Below are 22,261 nucleotides of genomic sequence, written 5' to 3'. Positions count from 1 at the left end.
TGGTTTCTAAATAGTATGTTTTATCAATGCTTTTGAAAAATGATTTATCTAAGAAAATTAATTAAAGATGCTGAGAAATGCATTCTTTAAACAAATACTGTCTTTTTTTATAACGGACAGAAGGCAGAACTAATTTTTGGTTTGATGCATTAATGCATGAGGCCTGTAGGTACCTAGAGACAGCATTTGTCATGGATACTGGCTTTCATTGAAGTTGGTGAGAATTATAAAATTTGCTTGAAATTGAGCTGAAAGGCCATTCAAGTGTCAGTATCTGTTCCTGTGGGCTGGGCATAAGCGATTAAGGTTGTATTAAAACAGATAGTTGCGTATCTGCAAAATGAATGCCTTATGTTGTCAGTAACAGGTGAATTTCTGATATATAAAGAAAATGCAGTTAAAAATTCCAGAACAAACAAAGAGGAGCCGAGTACGAAGCTCGCATTTGCTGTCACCTCAGTTACCAAAACTTTGCTGCGTGGTGGGCAGGGCAGTAGGCTTCTAGCTAGGCAGAGGAATTAAAAAGACACTGTTTAAGAAGCATACAATTTAATAGTTTTTAGGGTGAGAAACTGAACTGTAAAATGCAGATTTTTTTTTTTGTTTAAAGGTTGCAGCGCATATTGACTAGGTGTGATTCTTGTAAGTCTGCATTTAGGGCAAGGAGATGTTATGGAATTCAAGACTGTAGGCTGGGGAGCTGAACATGTCATGCTAGTTTTTGCAGTGAATAAGACTCATGGCCAAAACGTTGACTCTTCAAGAGCATTGGGGAAAAGTACTCTGTAAATTCTACTGGACTTCAATGTTTCCCTTTTTTTGTCATCAGGTAGGATGTGTGGCATCTAAGAAGCTAAAGAGGAGATCTATAGCCCAGTCTTTGACTGAATACCTAGAGTGTTTTTGAGACTAAATGTTCTCCTCCACTACACCCTCCACAGCAGCGTTACTTTATTGTGAGCCTGCCCTTTGTCAGATACATGGAGAGACCCAATGTTAATAACAGCTGCCTGCTATTTTAATAAATAAATAAGTAAATAGTTGTAGCTTAGCTTGGAAGTGGGTCAGTGACTAAGCTGTGACCTGTATTATCATTGTTAAACTTCAGTAGAACTGGGTAAGTCATTCTTGCTATGCATATTATTAAGCATGTGATAAGGTACCCTGTACCATTCTGGTTGCTGCAGAGAAGGTGAAAATACATAAAGTCATAATTGCTTTCAAAATAAATTGGAACCATGCAATAGGAGACAGTTGTCACAGCAGAGATCTTGAAAAGATGTTTAACACAACCCCAGGTAAGCACAGGTATTTCTCAGACAATTAGAAGCTGAAATAATTCTATTTTAGATGTCTCTAGGACTGAAATAAACCACCATAGATAGGAAAAAAAATTACCTTCTATGGGTTTTTTTTTCAGGTTTTGTACTCTGTAATTACTGAACTTGGGATCTCACTGTCTGTTTTCCTATCCTTGGCAGTATTACAGGGGTGTATTTTCACATGAATGAAGTGTTCCTGAATAAAGAACAAGGAACAAACAGGCTTTTCTTCCCTGTTTGGCATGAGTGTTTTCTTCAGCTAACTTCTTACTTAAAGAGGGTTTGCATGTTACATTCATCTTTGGCTTTTGCTGAAAATGCAGAATCAGATTTTAGAAAGCTTTGGGAGTAGTAGAATGTCTTATTCTACCAATAGTCTTGAGGGTGTGTGGAGAATAACAGTTTGGGGGGGTTTGGTGGTGGGTTTATTTTTTTATCCAGGTGTAAGTTTAAGCAGTCATCTTCCTACCGGTGATTAAAATTATATTTATTTTCCTAGAAAAACTGTTTTAACAAAAGTTCTTGATGCACGTGTTCATGCACTGACAGAGTTACAAGTATAGATTGATATGAATTAATACAGAATGTGTGAGTATAGGTAAGCTAAATAAACTACACTCAGTTTTAAAAGCTACCAGAACTGAGTTGTTGCCTTTAAGTAGGAATTTGATATGTAGAATAATGCTAATGCACATCCAAGTAAAGGAATTAACTGATTAAGATACATTAATTGCATGAAAGCTACAAAGAAGACTAGCTGGCTGCAGTAGAAATATACTGTTATGTAACATTAGAAGGGGCTTTTGAAAGGAAAAGTGTTCTCAGAAAATCAAAAATCCAGGTTTCTATTTGTTGGGGGTTAGGGAGTGTTGCTTGGGTTTTGGGTTTTTGTCTCGCGTGCAATTAATAGTCTGCTTCTCTGAAGAGGAGGAAAATACTGTTCTGACGCCTTTTCTGACTAGGTTTCGTAGTGGTGTTACATATACCTTTCAGATTACAGGAGAATTAAATTCAGTGAATGAGGCCTAGGAATATTTCTTTCTAATCAATTTTTAGTTATATATAAGATGCTATTTGTAGTGATTAAAGGCAAATCAGATTTTTTCCTTCCAGTGTGGTTGAGAAATTAATTTTAAGAATAGCTCTACTGATGTGGCTTAAAACAGATGAAGAAGATAGGAGGGAGAGCTAATTCCAAATAGGTATCAAATAATATCTGATTACATTATATTTTCTCATAGTTTTAGTCAAACCATGTTAACTATAAAATAGCTTACCTTGACAAGACTACTTGCAGACATTATGCTGATAGTAACTACCATTGTGGAAAACTTCCAAAATGAGTTTATCTGTTATGTATGACTATTCAGAGTGCAGTCTTCCAAACCATTACTCTTACTGTTTATCTTTTGGGGTTTTGTGGAATTAAAATATGGGCTATCCCAGGTGAGTGGAGATATAAGGATTAGTACTTTATTATTAAAGTCCTCATGGAAGAGAGCATGTAGTTACACAACACTCCACAGCATGTATGTCTGCTGCTCTACATAAATGTTTTATTGCATGGTTTCTTGTGCTGCAGTAGTGAAATATCAATGGCAGAGGGAAATTAGACTGAACTGATTCTCTCCTGTGTAATACTGCTAGTTTCTAAGTACATTAAATGACCCATTAGTAACCAAGTTATTTGAGATGATTCTTGAAAAGCGTCACTTGTAGCTGGATTTTTGCTTGAGCTGAAAAATATTAGAAAAAGGAAATCTAAAGCTGCTCTGCAAGATGTAAGTTTATGATGGCATAATTTTAATAGATTTTTCTTCCAATAGGTCTGGAAAACATTACCACCACCAGTGAATGGGTTGATCTTAAATCTCAGCTCCAGATGACTTGTCCTACTGTTTGTAAGGGTATGTGTAGTTCCATTGTGAAAGTGTTGGCAAGATCTAGAATGATTTTAAAATGTCCTTGTAGTCTATTGTTTTAAACATTTATAGTGACTGACACAAGTGGTCTGTCACTTAGTGGTTTATTCTTGATCTAGCATTGCTTTAGAGCCATGATAAGATGCAATGTCAAATATCTCATTGCTCCTTTAAGGAGATACAGTGTGTCAATACAGCCAAAGGCCTTGGACCTCTGAGACTTGCCACTGAAAATCTGGCTCACAAGCTTCATAGTTTTGCTCATCATTGTACTTTTCAAGATCATCTCATGCAGTCTGCTGAGGAGCAAGATTTCACTGTGAGTTCTTTTTGTAGACCTACATACCGGTGTGGGGAAAAAGAAGTAGAGGGCTGTGTAGAATTAGTCATATGCTGGACATGTCCTTTTAGTCTGCCTGAAAAATCCTTTTAGAAATATCCTAGATATGTCACTGATCTTGGAGACTTCCTGTCCCCTAAAAGGTTTGAATTTAGCAAAAACCCAATAATGAATTGTATGATTCATCAATTGTATGATGAATTGTATGACAAACAGTTACTTTTCTAAAGCAAGTACTTTGTTTATAACTTAAGCTTCTGTTGTTAGATGTCATCTGTTACTGAAAATGGAGATGTTACTGCTGGAAAGCCAAATGAGGAGAAAACATACAAAAAGGTAAACAAGACTTATGATCTTCTCATTGCATGTTTTTCTCTTCATATTGGTAATTAAAAGCTGCCATAAGTGAAATATATTTCAGAACTGGCTAAATACAAGAACAAACAAAAAATGTTCCATAGAGCTTTTCTAAGTACAAAATTCCTTCTGTGAAATCATACGGCATTTCTACTCACTGCAAGGCTGACTACTTAAAAGCTTGTTCAGTACAGCTTTAAAGTATACAGTCATGCTAGACTGATGGAAATTCTTTGCTCTTAGCAACAGATACACCTCTGGGCGTAAATACTGTTGTCAGAAATTTAGTACGGTAAGTTCCCAAATGCTTCGAATGTTTATGCAACGTATGTGGGCTACAGACCTACCCTACCACCTCCTCCATGCGTTGCAAAATAGTACACTTTTTGTTTGCTTTGCTTTTTAAAAAAGAAATGTTGATTAAGAGAAGACATATTTAATATAGTAGCATGCATCAAGGGTAGCAGCATAGGGCTATTTAGGTGTTGTAAGAGTAGCTGATACCTGCTTTTCTGTCACTTGCTTTCTGAGACCAGCATTATTTGGGTCCACCTAACACTGCTGTTAACTAAGGGGAGCTACAAATGCACATATTCCTATACATATTTACACAACCAAATTGTTAGTTGCTGGATTTGATCATCGTACTGACACAAAAAAGTGATTTATTTTTTTTTAACTTAATTTCTGTAATCTAGCAGACATCCTCATGATCCTACAGTACGTATCATGGATTAGGGTTTTTAATTTCTGAGTGTTGCCTACAGCAGTGCTGGTAAGTCAAGGAGAATAATAAGCTACTATTTTTTTTTCCCCACCTCCTTTGTTAGCAACTACATTTTCAGTATCTGGGTGGCCTTCATGTTTCAGATAATTTTCTTAAAAATGAAAGGAAGTAATGCTTGAGAAAAAAGATATGTTTGTTTTTTTTGGTTTTTGGGTTGGGTTTTTGGTGTTTTTTGTGGGGGCTTTGTTGTTTGTTTTTTTTGTTTGTTTTTTGTTTTTTGTTTTTTTGTTTTGTTGTTTTAGTTTTTTTTTTAAGTCTAAATTGTTCTTGACATTTAGTACCAGAAAGTAAGAAAAGTTCAGTGCATGATGTGGACACTTTTGCAGTTTTATATTGCTAGACAATTCATGGAGGTCCCAGCACAGGTGAATTCCATTCCTGCAGTTGTCTTACATGTTCTCCTCTGTTCCTGTTCAACTCTAAATTCATAATATTCCAGAGGAAGATTTCTCACCATGACACAAGCTACTGTTGCGTATTTATTGAAAATACTTCTCTGACAAAACCTAGGATTCACAACCACATCACACTGAGAGATCACAGTGACAATCATTTCCAAATTCTGCCTTTTTCCCTGAATCACTAGTTGTCTGTACTTGTATCTTAATGCCAGTTTAATTCCCTTTTTTATACCCTCAGTTGTTCCATGTTCAAGTTCCTGTGTTCCATATGCCCCATAGTTTAGTGTTATCAGCAAGTATTACCATTATGCTCCTGCTTTTTATGATAATGTTAATTAAAAAAAAATAAATAATCTTGACCCCACAATTTATCCATACAGGGGTTACTGGTTGCATGGCTTTGCCTGACCTTTCACTTTTAACAATGTACCTCTCTTCTTAAGCTAAACTCCTTACAAACCTTTCACTTTCTGTTAATTCTCACCTTCAGATGCTCCATGTAGCACTGTTTCATACTTTTTACAGAAGTCCAGAGGAATCATCCATGTATGTCTAGAAAGTTTGTTACAGGGTAAGCCTGGCAGAACCTGTATTTGACAGAGGCATTTTATGTCATTTCCCATTTAATTCCCTATTTTTAGTTAACTTTCTCAAGGAGATACTGCTCTGTTTTTAAGTCTGGTTTACAGTTACGTCTCTCCTGTCCTTTATGACCCACATCACATTTCTTCACTCTTTTATACAGGTATTGCATTTATAGTTCTCCAGTCATGTGCATTTGCACTTGGTTTGTTTTGCTGGAGAATACTTGCAGTTTTTTCTCGTGACTTCGTCTGCCGCTTCCTCCAGAAATCTGGGTTGAGGAAGAGCTTGTTTCCTCAGCTGGTGCTTTTTCAGCTACTCAGGCAGTTCCTTTTCCCATTTACCACTGCCTTTGATTGCAGTGGAAACACTTAGGCAAGATACATAGTTCTGAAGTAAGACCATGCTTGCTAACTCCTTCTCATTGTTCAGGGGCTTCACTTCCTCCTTTAAAATAAGACCACAAAAACAAACCAAAAAACCACCAAAACCAACATTATAAAAGTGAGGAAGTTGTCCTGTTCGCCTTAGAAAAGCAAAGGACAGTAGGTTGGCTTGAACTGAGGCAATTCTGGTTTTTACTCTGCTCTGACCTCTAATGTATAGCAGAGTAACTGCTGTTGAGGTGGGACTGAGTAAGCTTATAAAGGACTGTGTGACTTGGGACCTGTGGTACTGGTGTGTATCTTTGATCTGGAATATTCTTTTCAGTGATGTGCTGTCCTGAAAAGATCTGGTACCCAAAGAAGTTGTGTCAGAGCAATAGTATAGCTGGAAGCAGAAGGGATAACTAGCACATAGTTCAGAAATACAGACAATAGAAGAGTTTTGCAATGTCAGGTTTTATGTGGGTAATTTAAGGGGTTTCTGCAATAATTCTTGGAGATAATCATCCTGAAATGTGACAGTTTCAGTCTCAACCCCACCCCACGTAAAAGGTCACCGTTGCAAAGCAGATTGATTAGTGAAGGAAGAGTTAATGTTATCCTGCTGTCAGCCTCTATTGTAGGACCCTCTGTTTCAATATGAGGACTCCATGACAGTAACTCTGTCTTGAGCTGTGTGAGGTTTGGTCTTAACTTCAAAGTCTTCCTTGAGATCTTCATCTTCTCACAGTGCCTCTGTCCCCTCACATCAGTTGCAGAGGCACTTGCTGATTCAGGATTTGCAGTCATGTGGCAAAAAGCGTATGATGCTCAGGCACATGCTAGAGTATCTATAATGCCTAAAATAAAATCAAATCTCTAGGGATAAGAGGAGCACTGATACTGCCCTGCTGAATGGTTACATTTTCCTTGTGTGGGGTGGGAGGTGAGAGAGAACAATCCTCAATCTGATCTAAAAAGCAAAACAGCCTTTTCTTTCAACATTTTTCCATTTAGCTTAAGTGTACCATGTCCATCTTTAACAATAGCATGCAGAAATTATATTTGTGCAGCTTTAGTTGTGTATATATATATATATATCTATATCTATAAATACATACCAGCAGAAAAAGTGATGCATGGAAAACAGCTGCTTTGTTATGTAAAATCCAGTGACCTGTAAGAGAAACCCTGCAGAAAATTAGAGAAAATAACTGCGAATACTTGATTTTCTGTTTCCCTCAGTGTAAATTTACTAGTGCAAATGAAACTGGTTACCTTAGCCAATACCATCTCTCCCATTCATAAAGAGATGAATGATGGCTTACTAAAACCCATTTCCACCAGAAAACAAATTGTTTCTAATGGCTGTTTGAAGAAAAACAAATTGTTGCTGGGGCACGTAGAAAACCTTCACATTCTTTTCCTTGTGGTTCACTCCCCTTTACTTCTGAAGACTCCAGAGTAGATGATGTAGTTTATGCTTTTAGTAGCAGCTGGACTGTACTGACTAATGTGGAAAGGACATACCACTGCAGTTGCATCTAGTGATGTGGGACTCAGTTGCTGCAGCAGATGGAGAATGTGCGGGAACTAAAGACTCCTAAATCTGCTCCCTCTAATGTTGTTCCCTCTTCATTCTGTAGTTCTGCCTTTTGCACACTTTTCATACTGTCAGAGTGTGTGCATTGTTGAGAGGATGTTCTTCTCTAGTGCACCTCAACTCTGAGGACTAGTTAGCTGTAATAAATTAGTTTGTAGCTCAGTGCATAGAAAAAGCATCTGAATCATTCACTGATGAATATGGGCAATCCTCAAAGCATGCTTGTCCTTTGTGCATGAGTGTGTTTTGGCCTGCTGTAACTTTAGCACAGTTTGGCTGTGGGAGAGTTCCAAAAGGGATTACTTGCTTGTTCATCCTTGGTGAAAAAGGAATCTTGTTACTAACAGAAAATTTTATTTCTGACCTCTGGTATCTTTGCTATGCAATAGCAATATGCTCCTGAATGAATTAAGTCTTCATTTCTTCAATTTCATGTATTCAAACAATACTCAAGTTTTGGCCCATTTCCCTGGCAGAACTAAATTCGACTTGCCAGCTGCATGAATATGAACAACTTGGAGCTCTAAGTAAATGTCTTTACTAAATCCTTGTGTGAGGTTTTGCATGAGCATTGCTGCAACATCCTTTCAGACTCTGAAATGCATAACTAGACCAAGATAGTGGCACAGTTTCTAGTATGGATCAGGCTTCTTCATTCAGCTGGGTTTTTTGGGGGTTTTGTTGGTGTGTTTTTTTTTTTGTGTGTGTGTTCTAACTTTTGTGTTTTCTGACAATGCAATCTGACATTAATGCTCTTAGGGCTTTTAATTATCTAATATGACTTAGTCAAAGTCCTTGAGAGATGATGGAATGTAATTTTCTGGTTTTGGGTTTGGTTTGGTTTTGTTTGTTTGTTTTCTTTTATTCTGAAAACCACAACCTTCCCTTGCATATTCTCTCTTTAAAGCAGAGTTATTTAAGGTGGGTCTCTGGGCTGTTCAGCTGCAGTCATTTGCTATAAGCATTATAATCTCTGTAACTCCTCCTGGGTTTTCTCTGTATCTGTAAACTTCAAGAAGTTGCTAAGTTTACAGTATGAATATCACCTAAAAAGTTTCAGTCACTCTAATCAGAGAACTTGGTTAATGAAAGAGAAATTTCACAGATACATATTCCATGTAGCTTTTAGAATGGAGGATTCTAGTAACTTTGAGATCAAAGAAATCTTAAATTATGCAAACTGTGGCCAGCTGTTTGAGGGTGGAGGTTTTCAGAGGTGTTCTGAGGTGTTTTTTCAGAAAGAGATAAATGGGGGAGAAGCGGAAGGAAAGAGGAGTAGGAGTGGGCTCTGATTATTTGTTCTGTATCATGCTGGAAGACGGAAAGTAGCAAGGGAGCCTGGTAACAAAATGCAGTCATCAGACTAGCTTCTTCTAGGTATCCATCACAGTCTATCCTTTTCAGTCTATCCATCGCTGAAATCTGGAGCATGGAATAGCCATTTCTTTTTTTTTTCCCCATTTCCTCTCAATATTCTGCAGACTGTTGTGAGAAGCTGCTGACACACATGCAGCTTTTGCACTGTAATGTCATCAATCACACAGTAGTCCCAAAATCTGCTTCCTGACAAAACAGATTTCAGTAGCATCCTGATGCTTAATAGCAGGGGTGTGGCAAGAATGTGGCACAGCCGTCTATCAAATCTGAAGGCTGCCACACATAAATACAGTTATGCTTTGTTTCTAGTTACTACGTAGCTTGAAGCTCTTCTGCTTAGCATATTACAAGCACTTTAGGTAACCTATTTGAAAATTTGTGTCAGAAGTGTGAGTCACTTTGCCAGGAGCAAAGGCAATTTGCCTCAATAAAGGAAACCAGCTACCTATTGTTAGAGCTGGCAGACATGTACAAGCAGCATTGCTGCATCACGTTTGGTACTGGCTTATGCCCTGTGTCTAATGTCTGCATATAGGGAACTTATTCTTGCACACTGAAACTTTGCTACTGGAGTTTTTGATACACTGGGACCTGTGTTTTCAGTGGCAGATGTTTGAGCACTTTGTGCATCTGCGAAAGATAAAAAAATGACTGTATTTGGTGGCTTTACCTGGATCAACGGCTACTACCAAACTTGCAGGTCTCAAATTTTTTTTCCTCAGAGAGGCAGAGAGAAGATCCAAAGTACTTGGATTCATGGCTGTCTGAAATTTCAGCATTTATGTTTTGAAATAGAGGAAAAGTTAATTGAAAGACATGGAGTCAGTGAATTCTATTTTGGAAAATGAAGGGAGATCAGGTACAGGTTGGGTCAGAAAATCATTCTGATAGCAGTTGACCTGGAAAAATTTAATGTGTAGATGTCTTAACAATTTCCTGGGAGAGCATCCTGACAAAGTTGTTAAAATTATTGGTAGAACTACAAGAAAACCATTTTCAACAACTTTGAACATCATAACCTTCTATAAAGAGGTTAAAAAAAGATACAGTATTAGCAGATGCACTTGTTTAGTCAGCTAGCATTTATGATGGCATTCAGCATAGTATGCCAGAAAAAGGTATGGTCTACTGTTTATATTTTAATAACACATCTATTGATATGTATAATTTAGAAAGCACAGTCAACACTGTATTGTGCAGCATGTAATGCGGATTAGTTTGTGCTGAGGCATCTCTCAAGGATGCAAAGAGAAAGAATGACAAAAGAAGATAGCATAGACTAGTGTAATTTCAGCATTGTGAAATAGGTACACCCTGGATATTTCAGCTCTGCTGCAGGCCTTTACTTTTCTGGGTGTATGTGACCATTTGTAATTACATCTGCATTGTACAAGTAAATACCTGTCTTATCTTCCTGGTTGTTTTGAATTAAAGATTGCCTTATTATAAAGAAAAATATTGACTGGAGTTTTCCTTTGGAGGTCACAGCTGTTTCTTGCAAAGCAGGCTAGCAGTACTGAAGTAATTTTGTTCTGTAGGAAGAAAGAGCAACTTAATACTAGCCATTCACAACCCCCCCAAACCTCCCCACCCCAGAGCAAGACCCAGAGGTGAGGATGGTGGATAGTAGCCCAGGTTCATGAAGTGTGACCTGTAGCAGCTGGGCAAATACTTGATAAAAACAGCATGGAACTGAAGGAAGAGTGAACGAGTACCATGGCTGTAGTGACCTGTGGTTCCAGTTAGAAACAGTAAAACTAGTACAGTCAGTGGCATTTCCTAATAACTATTTTAATTTCCCTGTTTGTGTTATCATGTGTAAGGAGATTTAGCTCAAATGTAGCAGCTGAAGGGAGCATGCTGAGATGGGGTAGCTGTGTCCAGCAGCTTCAGCAGAAACAGCTGCAGGAGGTGCTGTTCTGTGGGACTGTAAGCACAGCAGGTGCTCAAAGCCAAAAGAGCTCTAGTGCAGAAGGAACGGGCTAGACAATAACCACACATACATCTTGAAACTAATTGCAACTTCATAATGTTCAGAGAGAGCTTATTTTAAATCTTGCTTGAAGAAGATGTGCTGGTTTTCAATAGGCATTCTCCTCAGGTGCTTTGGCTGAAGGATTTACACAATTTGTGGAAGCTTAGTATCTTTTCAGGAGTCTGAGAAAGATAAACTGTGTTTGCATGGGAGTGAATATGTGCATGGGTTCCTCTTTCTTACGGCAGCTAGTATAACTGAAGAACAAATGATTACTTGTAGCAGAAAATTCGTATCTGGCCTAACCCATTTGGTTTAAAGCACTTTGACCAAGTGAGATCCTGTTGATTTAATTTAATGTTTTTTTTTGGTTTTTTGAACTTCACTAGAGAATGTTGCCTAAAACAAGGCAGCTGTTCTACATTAGTCCAGTTCATTAAACCCCACCAAGCAGCAGAGTGGGCTAGTGTGGGACATGAGAGCAGGCTTCCTCACAGATAGTAGACAGAAGCGAACTAATGGAAGCTACACTGCGGGAAGCATGGCTGCAGAACAGTGCTGATCGGAGGTGGCTCCTGTGCAGATGCCTTTTTCTTCCCATCTGTTACAGAGAACTTCAGTAACTGGGTATCTCTACTGTTTCATTAGTCAGATTTTAAACATGTGTGAATGACAGTAGTACTAAGGGTGAAAGAAAGGAATCATGATCTTGCCTTCCAGGGTGATAAGGAGGTGGAGTTGCTGGGGACAGAGTTGTTTGGTTTTTGTTTTTGTTTTTTTTTTTTTCTCGTTGCTTTATAGCACCTGCAATAAGGCCAGATGTGGTCTGAAAGAATCACCATCTTTGCTCCAGAAAGTTCATAGGCCAAACTTCACTTGTGTTAAAACTGAAACTTCAGCTGTGATAAAATGAGTTATAAGCAGGGAGAACAGATAAACAAGGACAAAGTTTACATCCACGCAGTCCTAAATGATGTCACTAGGATTCTGCTTCCAAAGAAGGCCAGAATGTTAGTTACGTTTTTCATGAGCTGCTTGTGGGGAATGCATAAAGACCTAGCAAGAACAATTTATAGTTGAAAGAAGAATGCGAGAATAATTTTGTGAGTGAGAGTAGAGGGGAACTTCTGTTAAATTAAATGAAGCCTGTATTCTACTTAGTTCCTCTCTGCTCATGGTTTGTTAAATGGTTTGTTTTCTGTCAGTAATAGTCCCATACTAATATGGAGAGAAGAGAAGAAAGCTGGTTTAAAGGAAAATTATTTGCCATATCTGAAGTCTTTGTGTATCATGTACTTGGTACCAATCCTTTACATTGTATCAGTGGTTGGCTAGGTTTGCCAGCCATTTACAACCTGCACACTCACATGGAAATATTTATTGAGTAATGTGTATTTTCTGGAACTATTATACATATATTTTTGTCATCCCTGGATTTTTATTTTTTCTTTTCCTAAAGGAGAGATTTTTTTCAGTCTTTTCAATAGACTTGCCCTAACTTGCACAGTTGTTAAATAACTTCATTAATTTATTTTTTTCTGTTATCTGAAGGTTAATTGCCTTTACATACATTTGTGTGTCTGATTAACACCTTTCTCTTATGAAAATAACAAATGTAAATTTTACAGAACTATCCTGAAAGCAATTATCTGTAGGAAAAGCAATGTTAAAATCCTGCTTAGTACATCTGTGGGATTATGCACACTCAATACCTGATTTTGAAAGGATTTAAGTTCTCATTTATTTTGTTATTCTGAAAAAGGATTTCAGATTGAAGTGGTGTACAGTGAGTGAAAGACGCATCTGCAGAGAACAGTAATTCATGAGATAGCATATTTAGTGCTAGATTTTTTATCAGTGATGCAAATATTCCATATACCTGTCCATGTTCTGTGTTATATTCTGTTTTCATCCTGTAAGTTGTTATGATTTATGACTGCGCATACAGTTTTCCATCTCTACAGGCCTTCTACCAATGCCATGTGGCAAATACAGGAAAGTATATAGTTACTTTTGAAAAAAGGGGCAAAGGTAGGCTTCGTCAGAATTAAAAGAACTTAAGCTTTTATGTAGAGATAAAACTGTGGAAGCACTTTTTGTCTCAACAGTTTAGAAATTCTCCTGATGCACTTTAACCCCAGTACATCTATTCCTGAAATCCAGCTCTTTTCCCTTTGCCGAACTGCTTCCATTTAATAGGCAACTGGTGTTAGGTGGGAGAGAAGCGTCACTACCTGCTTTGAAATACTGGCACTCTGGGGCAAGAGTACAGGCAGGGAATGGGCAATTTCTCAGTTTGCATGGCTGCAGGAATTGTAATTTACATTGTACTTAATTGTATAATTTCATGCTTTACTTCTCAGTATCTATGTAAGGCACAGTTTAACATGAATTTGTGTGAAACTCTGTTTTCTCTCCTGAACTAACTTTTGTTGAAAACCTAGAGTTGAGAGAAGCTGTACCTGATTCTGATTATGGATTGATGAGAAACATAGAGGTCCCACTATCAAGATAAGCATGTGCTGGCTGGCTATATGGCACAAAACAGAGATAGTATCAATTCAGTGTCCCTTGAGATATGTTCAGGAGGTGATGACACATTAATTTTGAGGAAGTAGGCTTTTTGCTGGTTCCAAATTGTCCTCCTGCAGCCAGTAGAAAGACAAACATAAGCCCTATCCAGTTTGGTTTATTCTGTGAGGATGTGAGGTGGTGTATTTTTTTTTTATTCAGCTGGGTGGCTGATATTGGTGCTTACATGAATTGGGAAACTGGTACCACTGAAAACCTCTGTCAGCTCTTTTGTAACCAGTGTGGCTGGACACAGAGAAACTTGCTGGCACAGCGGGAAGAGTACCGATGCATAGGTTTGGGGGGCTGCAAAGTAAAGAACAGGTCTGTCCTTTTCACAGCACCACAAGTGAAGATTAATATAAGTCAGTAAGACCTTGGTTGGTCTGAGGTTGTGTGCCCATTCAAGTTTATGCTGTTATATGTTGCCAAGGACAGATTCTGGCCTAGCATGTTAGGATCCACAGTATCAAAGCCAGTAAAAGGTAGTTTAATGTGAAACTGCCAACATTTTTATGGGTTTCTCTTTTCATTGTTGGTACAAAAAGCACCAAAGTACCTGTGCAGTAGACAGTAGTACTCTAGTCAGCAAAAGGAGGAGGGTAGTAAAATCTTTCCTTTGTTGTGCCTCTTTAGATAGCAAAGACAGTTGTCACAGTGTGCACCATTTGCTACAAATCCATTTAGTCTCATAGTCTAAACTTCATCAACTGAAGTTGTTTATCCTGCTGCTTATTCTCATCCTTTTGTTTCTTAGAGCTTCAGAAGCTGTTAAGTAAAAAAGTCACTGTACAATTAGTGTCCCCTGTCACATACAGTTACAGCTGATATATAGACTGAAGGCCACTTTCTAAACCTCTTCATAAGGCTCATAGGAAGGAAAAATTATTTCAGTCTCTAAATGAGAGAACTGTTACAGAAAGTTGCTGAATGTTATTTCTCGTTCTAAAGCAGGAGAGTAATAAAAAAAAAATCAAAGAAGTAAGGTGCTTAGGTTTAAAACCACATTTTGCTGCTTTCAGGAGCATTAAAAGAGATGCCTGAGTAAGGAAAAATGAGTGAGAGAGTACATTTTTCCATTTGCATTTGTAGATTCCAGTAAATACATTTTCATAGTAGTAAAATTCATTAATCAAGAACATTTCCTCTAAGGCTTGAAAGGCAGTTTTTTCTTATCCTTGGATTCCTTTCTTAATCACAAAATAATAATAAACCAAGACAAGTGTTTGCATTGAGACAAATTTCAAGGTTTGTTTTGTTTTCATTTAAAGGCTTCTGAAAACAGAAACTTGGCATTTGATAAGGGGATATTGGATGACCAGTTTTTGTTAGGGTTAATTTGTAACAGTGATTCACAAAGACTGGACTTTGGGCCAGCACTTGCCTTCAGCATCCTGTAATTGCTATCAGTTTGTTTCAAAACAGTTGTTAAAGTATCCTGAATGATTTCATAACATTGCTTTTCTGTTAAAGCTGTTGCTGTCACTGCTCCAGAAATGATGGGTGACTACTAATGGCACTTTTCAATAGGAGTGGAAATTAACAAGAAGATATCCTTGTGGGTAAGGTCTACACCATACTGGTAGACAGTCTGCCCCTCAAAGGACTGTAGGTCTTCTTTTGAATTTTCAGAAATTCTACAGAAATTGTTCATGAACTTGAAACGTGATCCAGAATTCTCCCCTTGAAATCACATTGCCAGGCTATTTGCCTTGGTTTGAGGAGGGAGTGTGTGTGTTTTGGTTTGGTTTGGGGTTTTTTGGTTTCGGGGGGGGGTGGCTTTTTTTTTTTTTTTTTTTTTTTGGCATAGCTTATCCTCTCTCATTAATAAAATGCAGTACTGTGCTATTTCAGACATAGTCCCTTGCTGTGGCACTGAACAAGATGGGCATCCAGCTATGAAGCAGAAACTATTTGTATGAGTATTGGTTTGATCGAAGTTACATAAGTACTGCTTTTGTTGGGCATTAATCATTCATGAATAGAGGCCTTTCAAGGAAAGAAAAATGTGAATCTTATTATGACACAAACCCAAATCTTTTTAGTAGTCAAAGTAGTAGTCTCAGAATGGTGGTGGTGTTTGTTCCCACCAAATTGCCTGTTCTAAACTGTTACGCAAGTGCAAGTTCTGCTTGGTGTGCAGTCTTAATTATTTAGGAGCTACACATCTCTGTCTTCTATTTTCTAAAGTGAAGCACTCACTCTAGTATATGCTGTTCCAAGAACTATAACAAGGGTAGTTTCGTATTCTTGAACCCTTTCTTATGTAATTCTCACTCCTGAAATGTTTTTGTTGGAGTGCTGAAGTAGTTCTGATCATGAAACTTCTGGTGTTGTCTGCTTCCTCTGTTACAGTCTCTTCCTTGTTTGGTGAGTGGGAGTTAAAACCTGAAAAAGGACACCAAAATAGCATCTTCAGACTGGTGAAAATACACCATACCAAGGGAAGATACTGATAGCCTTCTTTCCCTTCCCAATGGTTTTCTATATTCACTCCTTCAATTTTTTCAAAAGGATTCCTTTCTTTACCAATTTCTTATTTTTACTCAGTTCTGCCATAATTTTTAATCCATCAAGTAGGACTGTGTAGTCAGTGTGAGAAAGTTTCAGAGATAGTCTCAATTTATGTACATACATTTATCCGAGTTTTGTGCTGTACTTTTGAACCCTTTTCTCCCTTTCAAGCCTTATTTGTTGAATTTAAGTCACTTCACTCTGATGTAAGCGTCAGATCATGTCAAGTCACTCTTATGGAAGCATACTGACGATGGAAAAGTGAACAAATAAGCATGAAGAACTAGAAGGGCATTGCCAGGTTGTGCAGGGATGCAGTTAGAAAAGCAAAAGCTTGAACTGAAATTGGCTAGAGAATGGCCTACAAAACCTGACCTACAAGAAAGGGTTAAAACAAGTAGAAACAGATGAAAATATTGTCCCAGTGTTAAACAGGAGAGGTAAATCAGTAATGAACACTGAAAAGGCAGATGTTCTCAACACTTCACCTCTGTCTTTACCAGTACTGTTGAGTCTCAGGCCTTGGGATCAAAAATCCAGGTTGATGCAAGGGCATCACCATCAGAGATAAAGGAGTCTTTATTCCATGCTTGTCAGGAATTATTCCACACCTGTAATACTTTGTTCAGTTTTGGTTTCCACTATATAGAAAAGATGTGGGCAAGCTCTAGGTTATCCGGAGAAGGGCCACAAAGGTGGTCAAAGGACTGGGAAACCTGTCATGTGAGGAAGGGCTGAGAGAGCTGGATTTGTTTAGCTTTGAGAAAAAGGCGGCTCAGGTGAGACTTGATCACCATGTTTCAGTATTTAAAACGTGGCTACAAAGAAGATGAAGGCTGCCTTTTTACATGGAGTCACATGGAAAAGATGAGGAGTCATGGGTACAAGTTATTCCTGGGAAGATTCCACTGGGACACAAGGGGAGAAATTTTCACTGTAAGAACAGTCAGCCATTGGGAAGGTCTCTCCAGGGAACTGGTGGGTTCCCCAAAATTGTATACTTTGAAGACTCATCTGGACAGGCTGCTGAGATACTTTGCTGGCCTGTAGCTTTGCCAAGAAATGTTGCATGAGATGATCCTTGAGGTTCCTTCTAACCTGGTATTTTGTGATTCTCTGATGTTACAACCCACTGTCTACATTTTTTGGGCAGTTTGAAAAGTCAGAGTCTGTACAACCAAATAATTGATTTTTGAAGCTTCTGCTAAAACATAGTGCTTCCTGTATATTTTTAATTGAAGAGCAGTCATCCCTCTGAGGTCTAAGAGGTAAAGATGACACTCCATTATTATTACAAAAATTATTAAGAGTTACAATGTTACTAATAAATCTATTTTTAGCAAACTCATCCCTGAATTCTTACTTTTTGTACAGACTGCATCCTCAGCTATTAAAGGTGCTATCCAGCTGGGAATAGGATACACAGTGGGAAACCTTACATCAAAACCAGACAGAGATGTTCTTATGCAAGACTTCTATGTAGTAGAAAGTGTCTTTCTACCAAGGTAAGAACAAGCCTATTAAATTTATTTTCAATAGAATTTCATAAGGAAACTCTAACCAAATATTTCAAACAAGTGTTATTTTCCAGTTCTAATGAAATGGGGTTAGAGTAAAATCCATGTATTATAAATTGAACATTATCCTATTCATGTCATCATTGAAAATGAAGGCAGGTAGAAAACTGGGAATATGACACTTCAACTGAAGATTTGAGACTTGTCACTTCTGGAGAAGGAAAGCAATTGTGACACTTTCAATTAAGGAGCTGTTAATTACAATTGGAAGTGATTTGTGGATCTATACGCAATTAAGTATTATGTCCAGCAGTCACATGTTTGTTTAATTTCCATTTAGTTTCTAAAAACTGAGAATAATACTATTTTGCTGAGGTGTTGTCAAAATTTATGAAAATTCAAGTCCTGCAGTGTTAAGAGTAATATAAGAATTTACACTACATTATAACATTATAGCCAGGACTTCAGCTTGTGATTCAGCTGTTACTAGCTGTCTACAGGTTGTGCACAATTACTGCTTTGCATTTGTCCACCCCAGTTTGTATCACTGCCAAGTTGATGCTATAATCAGTACTGCTGATGAGGGAAAAAGACATCTGTACTCATCTGGAGGATTCAGAAGCTGAAGTATAGGGCTGTGTAACTTTTTCAAGTTACATATTTTATGAATGGATAACAAAAATTAGGAAAAATAAAACCAGTCTGACTTGCTTTGTTCAGTATTATCTGGGTCCTTGAAAGTGCTGAGTTCCAATAATGCTCAACATTTCTGTAAGGACATGTGATGTGTGCAGTATTCCTTGAATTTTTGAAGGCTTTCTAGGAATTTTTATAAGTTTTGTTCATGTGCAGTTTGATTGCTATTTTGTAAATGTTTTCTAATAATTTACAATCATAAAAAATTACCAATGTTGCTAAAACAAAAAACTGACAATGTACAAAATAATTGCTGGCTCATGAAAGTTGTTCTCTCCTCACATGAATTTGCTTGATACAACTCCTGCTTTCCTCTGAGCTGAAGTGTCATTTAAGGAGAAGAAAATTTATTTCTTACATGAAATAAAGCTTTTACATTACATTCCTTAGTTTCTAGTAATAGTATTCGTATACTTGTTCTGGTGTTAACTCTAAGGTTTGTGCAGTTTTGTAGTCTTTCTCTTCTATATTGGGTAAATATAGAGAAGTTAACTATATGCATGTGTTTTCATACATCATAGTCACAATAGTTTGTTTAAAAAAAATCCAAATTACAGTTGAGAGATGTGTGTATCATACCAGTTTTTATTGGTTTGAAAAATGGAGTGAGAGGAAGTGAGCCATCATACTTGTGAAATGTGTGACTGACAATGATGCAGGCTTTTGTACTTGGTTTGGCTGCAGTAACAGCTTTGTTCATGGAAATTAATTGAAGTATACATGCTAAAATTGTTTAATTACATGGAACAATTTTGGAAAAAAATAATTATATCTTTTTTAACATTATTCTAAAGCAACAAGTAAACTAAAATGGTTTGTAATCCATAGCGTTGTATATGTTTTCTGTGAAACTTCCATACATGTACACTCAGAAATCATATTTCCATGTTTTGTGTTGTTTTTAAGGGAAAGGTGGGAAAGATCCCTTCTGGGTTAAAAAGAAAACAAAGGCATCAGGAATAGCCTGTTCGCTCTAACATAAAATGTATTATGAAAGTTTTAGTAGCATCTTTCTGAACAGTTTCCTATAAATAAACAAATAACTCATATGAGGAAACTTAGACAAATGAAAGTAATAGCCAGAGCAGCATAGTTGTTCTTGTTTTGTTTTTCATAGCTCTCTAGTAAGCAGGAGTATATAACATAGTGAGTCATCCTGACTGTAACTAAGAGCTTCTCTTATAAGGAGCACTTGCTGGTAACATTCTCTATAAATAAAAATTGGCTATCCACAGCGATCTCTTAAAACCATGACACGTGATTTCTTATGCTAATGCACAGAAATGTTAAGTTTCAAGTCCTTCCTGTGTCTCAATGTAACATGAACATTCATCTAAAATGGTTTCAGTACAAAGTGATACTAGTTTTCATAGTTTTCATAAATTGCAATAATTTAGGATTACATACAATACAGGCTTGCTTTCTTGCTGGTTAAGGGCATTGGAATGTTGAGTCTTTCATGGTGGTATGATGTTGATCACCCAAGACACATTTACAGGTAGCTTTGTTACCCCTAGACAGAGGGTTGCACATTTTTAGCAAATACTCCCATGTCAGGTGCTCTTCACTTTTTCCTAGGATGGTACCTATATGTGAAGGAGTATTATTAAAAGTCATTGCTTTAGAGTTTTTGTTTTGCCTCCCCCTTTGGATTGGTCTGGGTTGAAAGCAATGAGTTACACCTGCTGGTCTAGTGGGCTTACTTTTACCTGGAAGCACCCCTGGAGCAAGCTGAGGTTAAGTAAACTTTTTGCCAATGTCCACAGCTGGAGGAGAACCTGACAGTACAGCAAGGGTGGTGCTGAAAGCAGGTGCTTACCAAGCAAGGAACAGATTTTTCCACTTGCTTTGTGTACTCATAATTCAGCTGCAGCTCCAGGCAGGCTATTAGATGAGCTTGCCCTTCACTGTGGCCAGCTCATAACAACAGCTGTGCTACTCCGCCTTCCTCCCATGTTTTCCCTTGTGTCCCCCTTGTTTCACTCGGGTGTGGCAATGACCTGAGAGAACAGCTGTTTTGCAGAGTCACAGGCACACCTGCTGCACTGACAACAGGAGGCTATTATGGTCGCAGTGACAAAATAGACCTGGGGTAGTAGAAATGCAATGAAACAGCAGCCTGTGCTCCAGTGAGCAAAACACTGTTCTCTGTGCCCTTTTACTGTTAGTCAACAGCTGTTTATAAATTTTACCAGTTGCAGAAGATAAAAAGGCTCTGAGTCTTTCTCAGCCCCTGCAGTAAACCTCAGCATTGCCCGTACCTCAGCTTTAGTAACCACAGCAAAACAGTTCCAGTGGTGTTCAGGAGTCATGAAGGAGAGAGAAAAATGCTAGGGCTAAAAAGTAGTCATTCAGACCTGAATGTAACTGCTCTGCTTATTGTGGAAGCCACTGAAATAATTCAGAAGTAACTCCATAGGCTACAAGATATGCCGGGTCCTGAGTTACTTTGTAACTGGGTTAAATTGGTCAGAGTTTAGTCCAGATTCATTTAAGTGTTTGTTTCTGGAAGTGACTTTTTGGGAAGTACAGGTAGTTCTGTACAGTGGGTGGATTGGAATTGCAGAGGTGCTTGCTTTCATTTGTACATTGTAGTGTTGGAGGGGGTGGAAAAGTGCCTCTGTTGTTTTCTGCTTCACATTGTGGCGCCTCCTTTGTCCCTTTCTCTTTGGGCTGCCCAGGAGTTGATAACATGCGGCTTTTGGGAACTAAGGTAGGTATTACTAGGGGCTGCTATAAAAGATTAATTGAGAACTACCATCCAGTTTAAATGGTACTGTGTAAATGTGCCATTTGGACTGAGAAGAAAAGGCAGCCTACAGTGACCTAGTTGATTCTGGAGGCAGTGTCTGAAGTCTCCCCCACCTCCCTGAATAGGGTGAGAACACAGGAGGAACTACTCCCAGGTAGCTTTTCTTTTGGCTTTTAAACACTGCTGTGGAAATCTGTGCTGCAGCAGTGGCTGGAGGGTTCAGTGGGAAGGTTGTGCGTCCTGCCTGTGCTCTCTGTGCCCTGTCCTGTCACCCAGCTGTGTGGGGCATATTCTCCCCTTCCTGCATTATGCTCTATACCCCTGACTTCCTTGGTTGGAGCCAGTTCATTTCTTGGTGGCACATTTTGTCTCCAAACTAGTCATTTCTGCAGTGTGGTCACAGCAGTGTTTTCAGAGCTGTTTGGTTCAAGTGTAGAGCTGGCTTAAAGTAAGGTGGCCACCATCAGAAAGACTCATTGCTGAGCTAATAAGGTTATTTGTATAAGACAGTGATTGCTCAAGCTGGTCATTGGGGTATGGGGCCATGAAGCTGCCTGTCAGTCGGCAGTGTGGGCAGCTTCCTAAGCTCTTCCAGCAGACACATACTAGCTAAATAGGCTGGTTTTCCAAAAGCAGTGCTTGACAAGCCAAACAGAAGCTGCTCCATTCTGTCAGCTAACTTTGGCTAATGAGTCATATGCAGCTTCAGAAATGCAGAGTATTTGGAACAGACCGGTATGTTTCAAACTCCATCTCCTTGTTTTCTTAGGTGGAGGCTGCTGCTAAGCACACCTGTGAGTCTGACCTTTTTTGCAGCAAGGTGGTCATCAGTATTATGCACTTCCCTTGCTAATATGCTTTATTTTTAGGGTCTACACCCTTCATATTGAGATACTTGCTATGGTTTCTAATTTAACTAGTAGGTCTGTTAGATGCTGTTGACCTGTAAGCACTCTACAGCTACAGTCATCTGTATAGCAAAATGGCTCAATTGCATATTGCTTTCTTGTGATGCTAATGAAATATTATTCAGTGCTTTCTGCTATTTAATGTCAAAAGCTCAGTATTGTATTACGAAAGCATTTGGATGACAGAACACAGAAGTAGTCAGAAGAAAAAAGGACCACTCTGGGTTTTACCCTATGTCTAAAACTGAAGTGTACTGTTTTCTTGTATGTTT

At 38.2% G+C, this 22,261-nt stretch overlaps 1 protein-coding gene across 4 annotated transcripts in view; it reads left to right on the top strand.

Annotated features, from left to right (window-relative positions):
- The first annotated feature begins 1,865 nt into the window (after positions 1 to 1,865).
- PIP5K1B (phosphatidylinositol-4-phosphate 5-kinase type 1 beta) overlaps positions 1,866 to 22,261 on the top strand; it is a 64,691-nt gene continuing 44,295 nt past the window's right edge. The window contains exons 1-5 of one of the 4 annotated variants that reach the window (XM_062624077.1): positions 1,866 to 2,524; positions 3,149 to 3,229; positions 3,420 to 3,563; positions 3,852 to 3,920; positions 17,491 to 17,621. In XM_062624077.1, coding sequence (XP_062480061.1) covers positions 3,534 to 3,563; positions 3,852 to 3,920; positions 17,491 to 17,621 — 230 coding nt within the window. In that variant the 5' untranslated portion in view covers positions 1,866 to 2,524; positions 3,149 to 3,229; positions 3,420 to 3,533. Of the gene's footprint in view, positions 2,525 to 3,148; positions 3,230 to 3,419; positions 3,564 to 3,851; positions 3,921 to 13,501; positions 13,646 to 17,490; positions 17,622 to 22,261 lie in introns of those variants that run through there. The other 3 variants (XM_062624079.1, XM_062624078.1, XM_062624081.1) reach the window with 3 other exon arrangements.

This window comes from Pezoporus occidentalis, unplaced genomic scaffold (genome assembly GCF_034315485.1).
Source record: "Pezoporus occidentalis ecotype Australia unplaced genomic scaffold, CSIRO_AGI_Poc_V1 ctg260, whole genome shotgun sequence".
NCBI classification, from domain to species: domain Eukaryota; kingdom Metazoa; phylum Chordata; class Aves; order Psittaciformes; family Psittacidae; genus Pezoporus; species Pezoporus occidentalis.
Note: the sequence above shows the minus strand (reverse complement) of the source record. Positions and strands in the feature narration are given on the sequence as shown.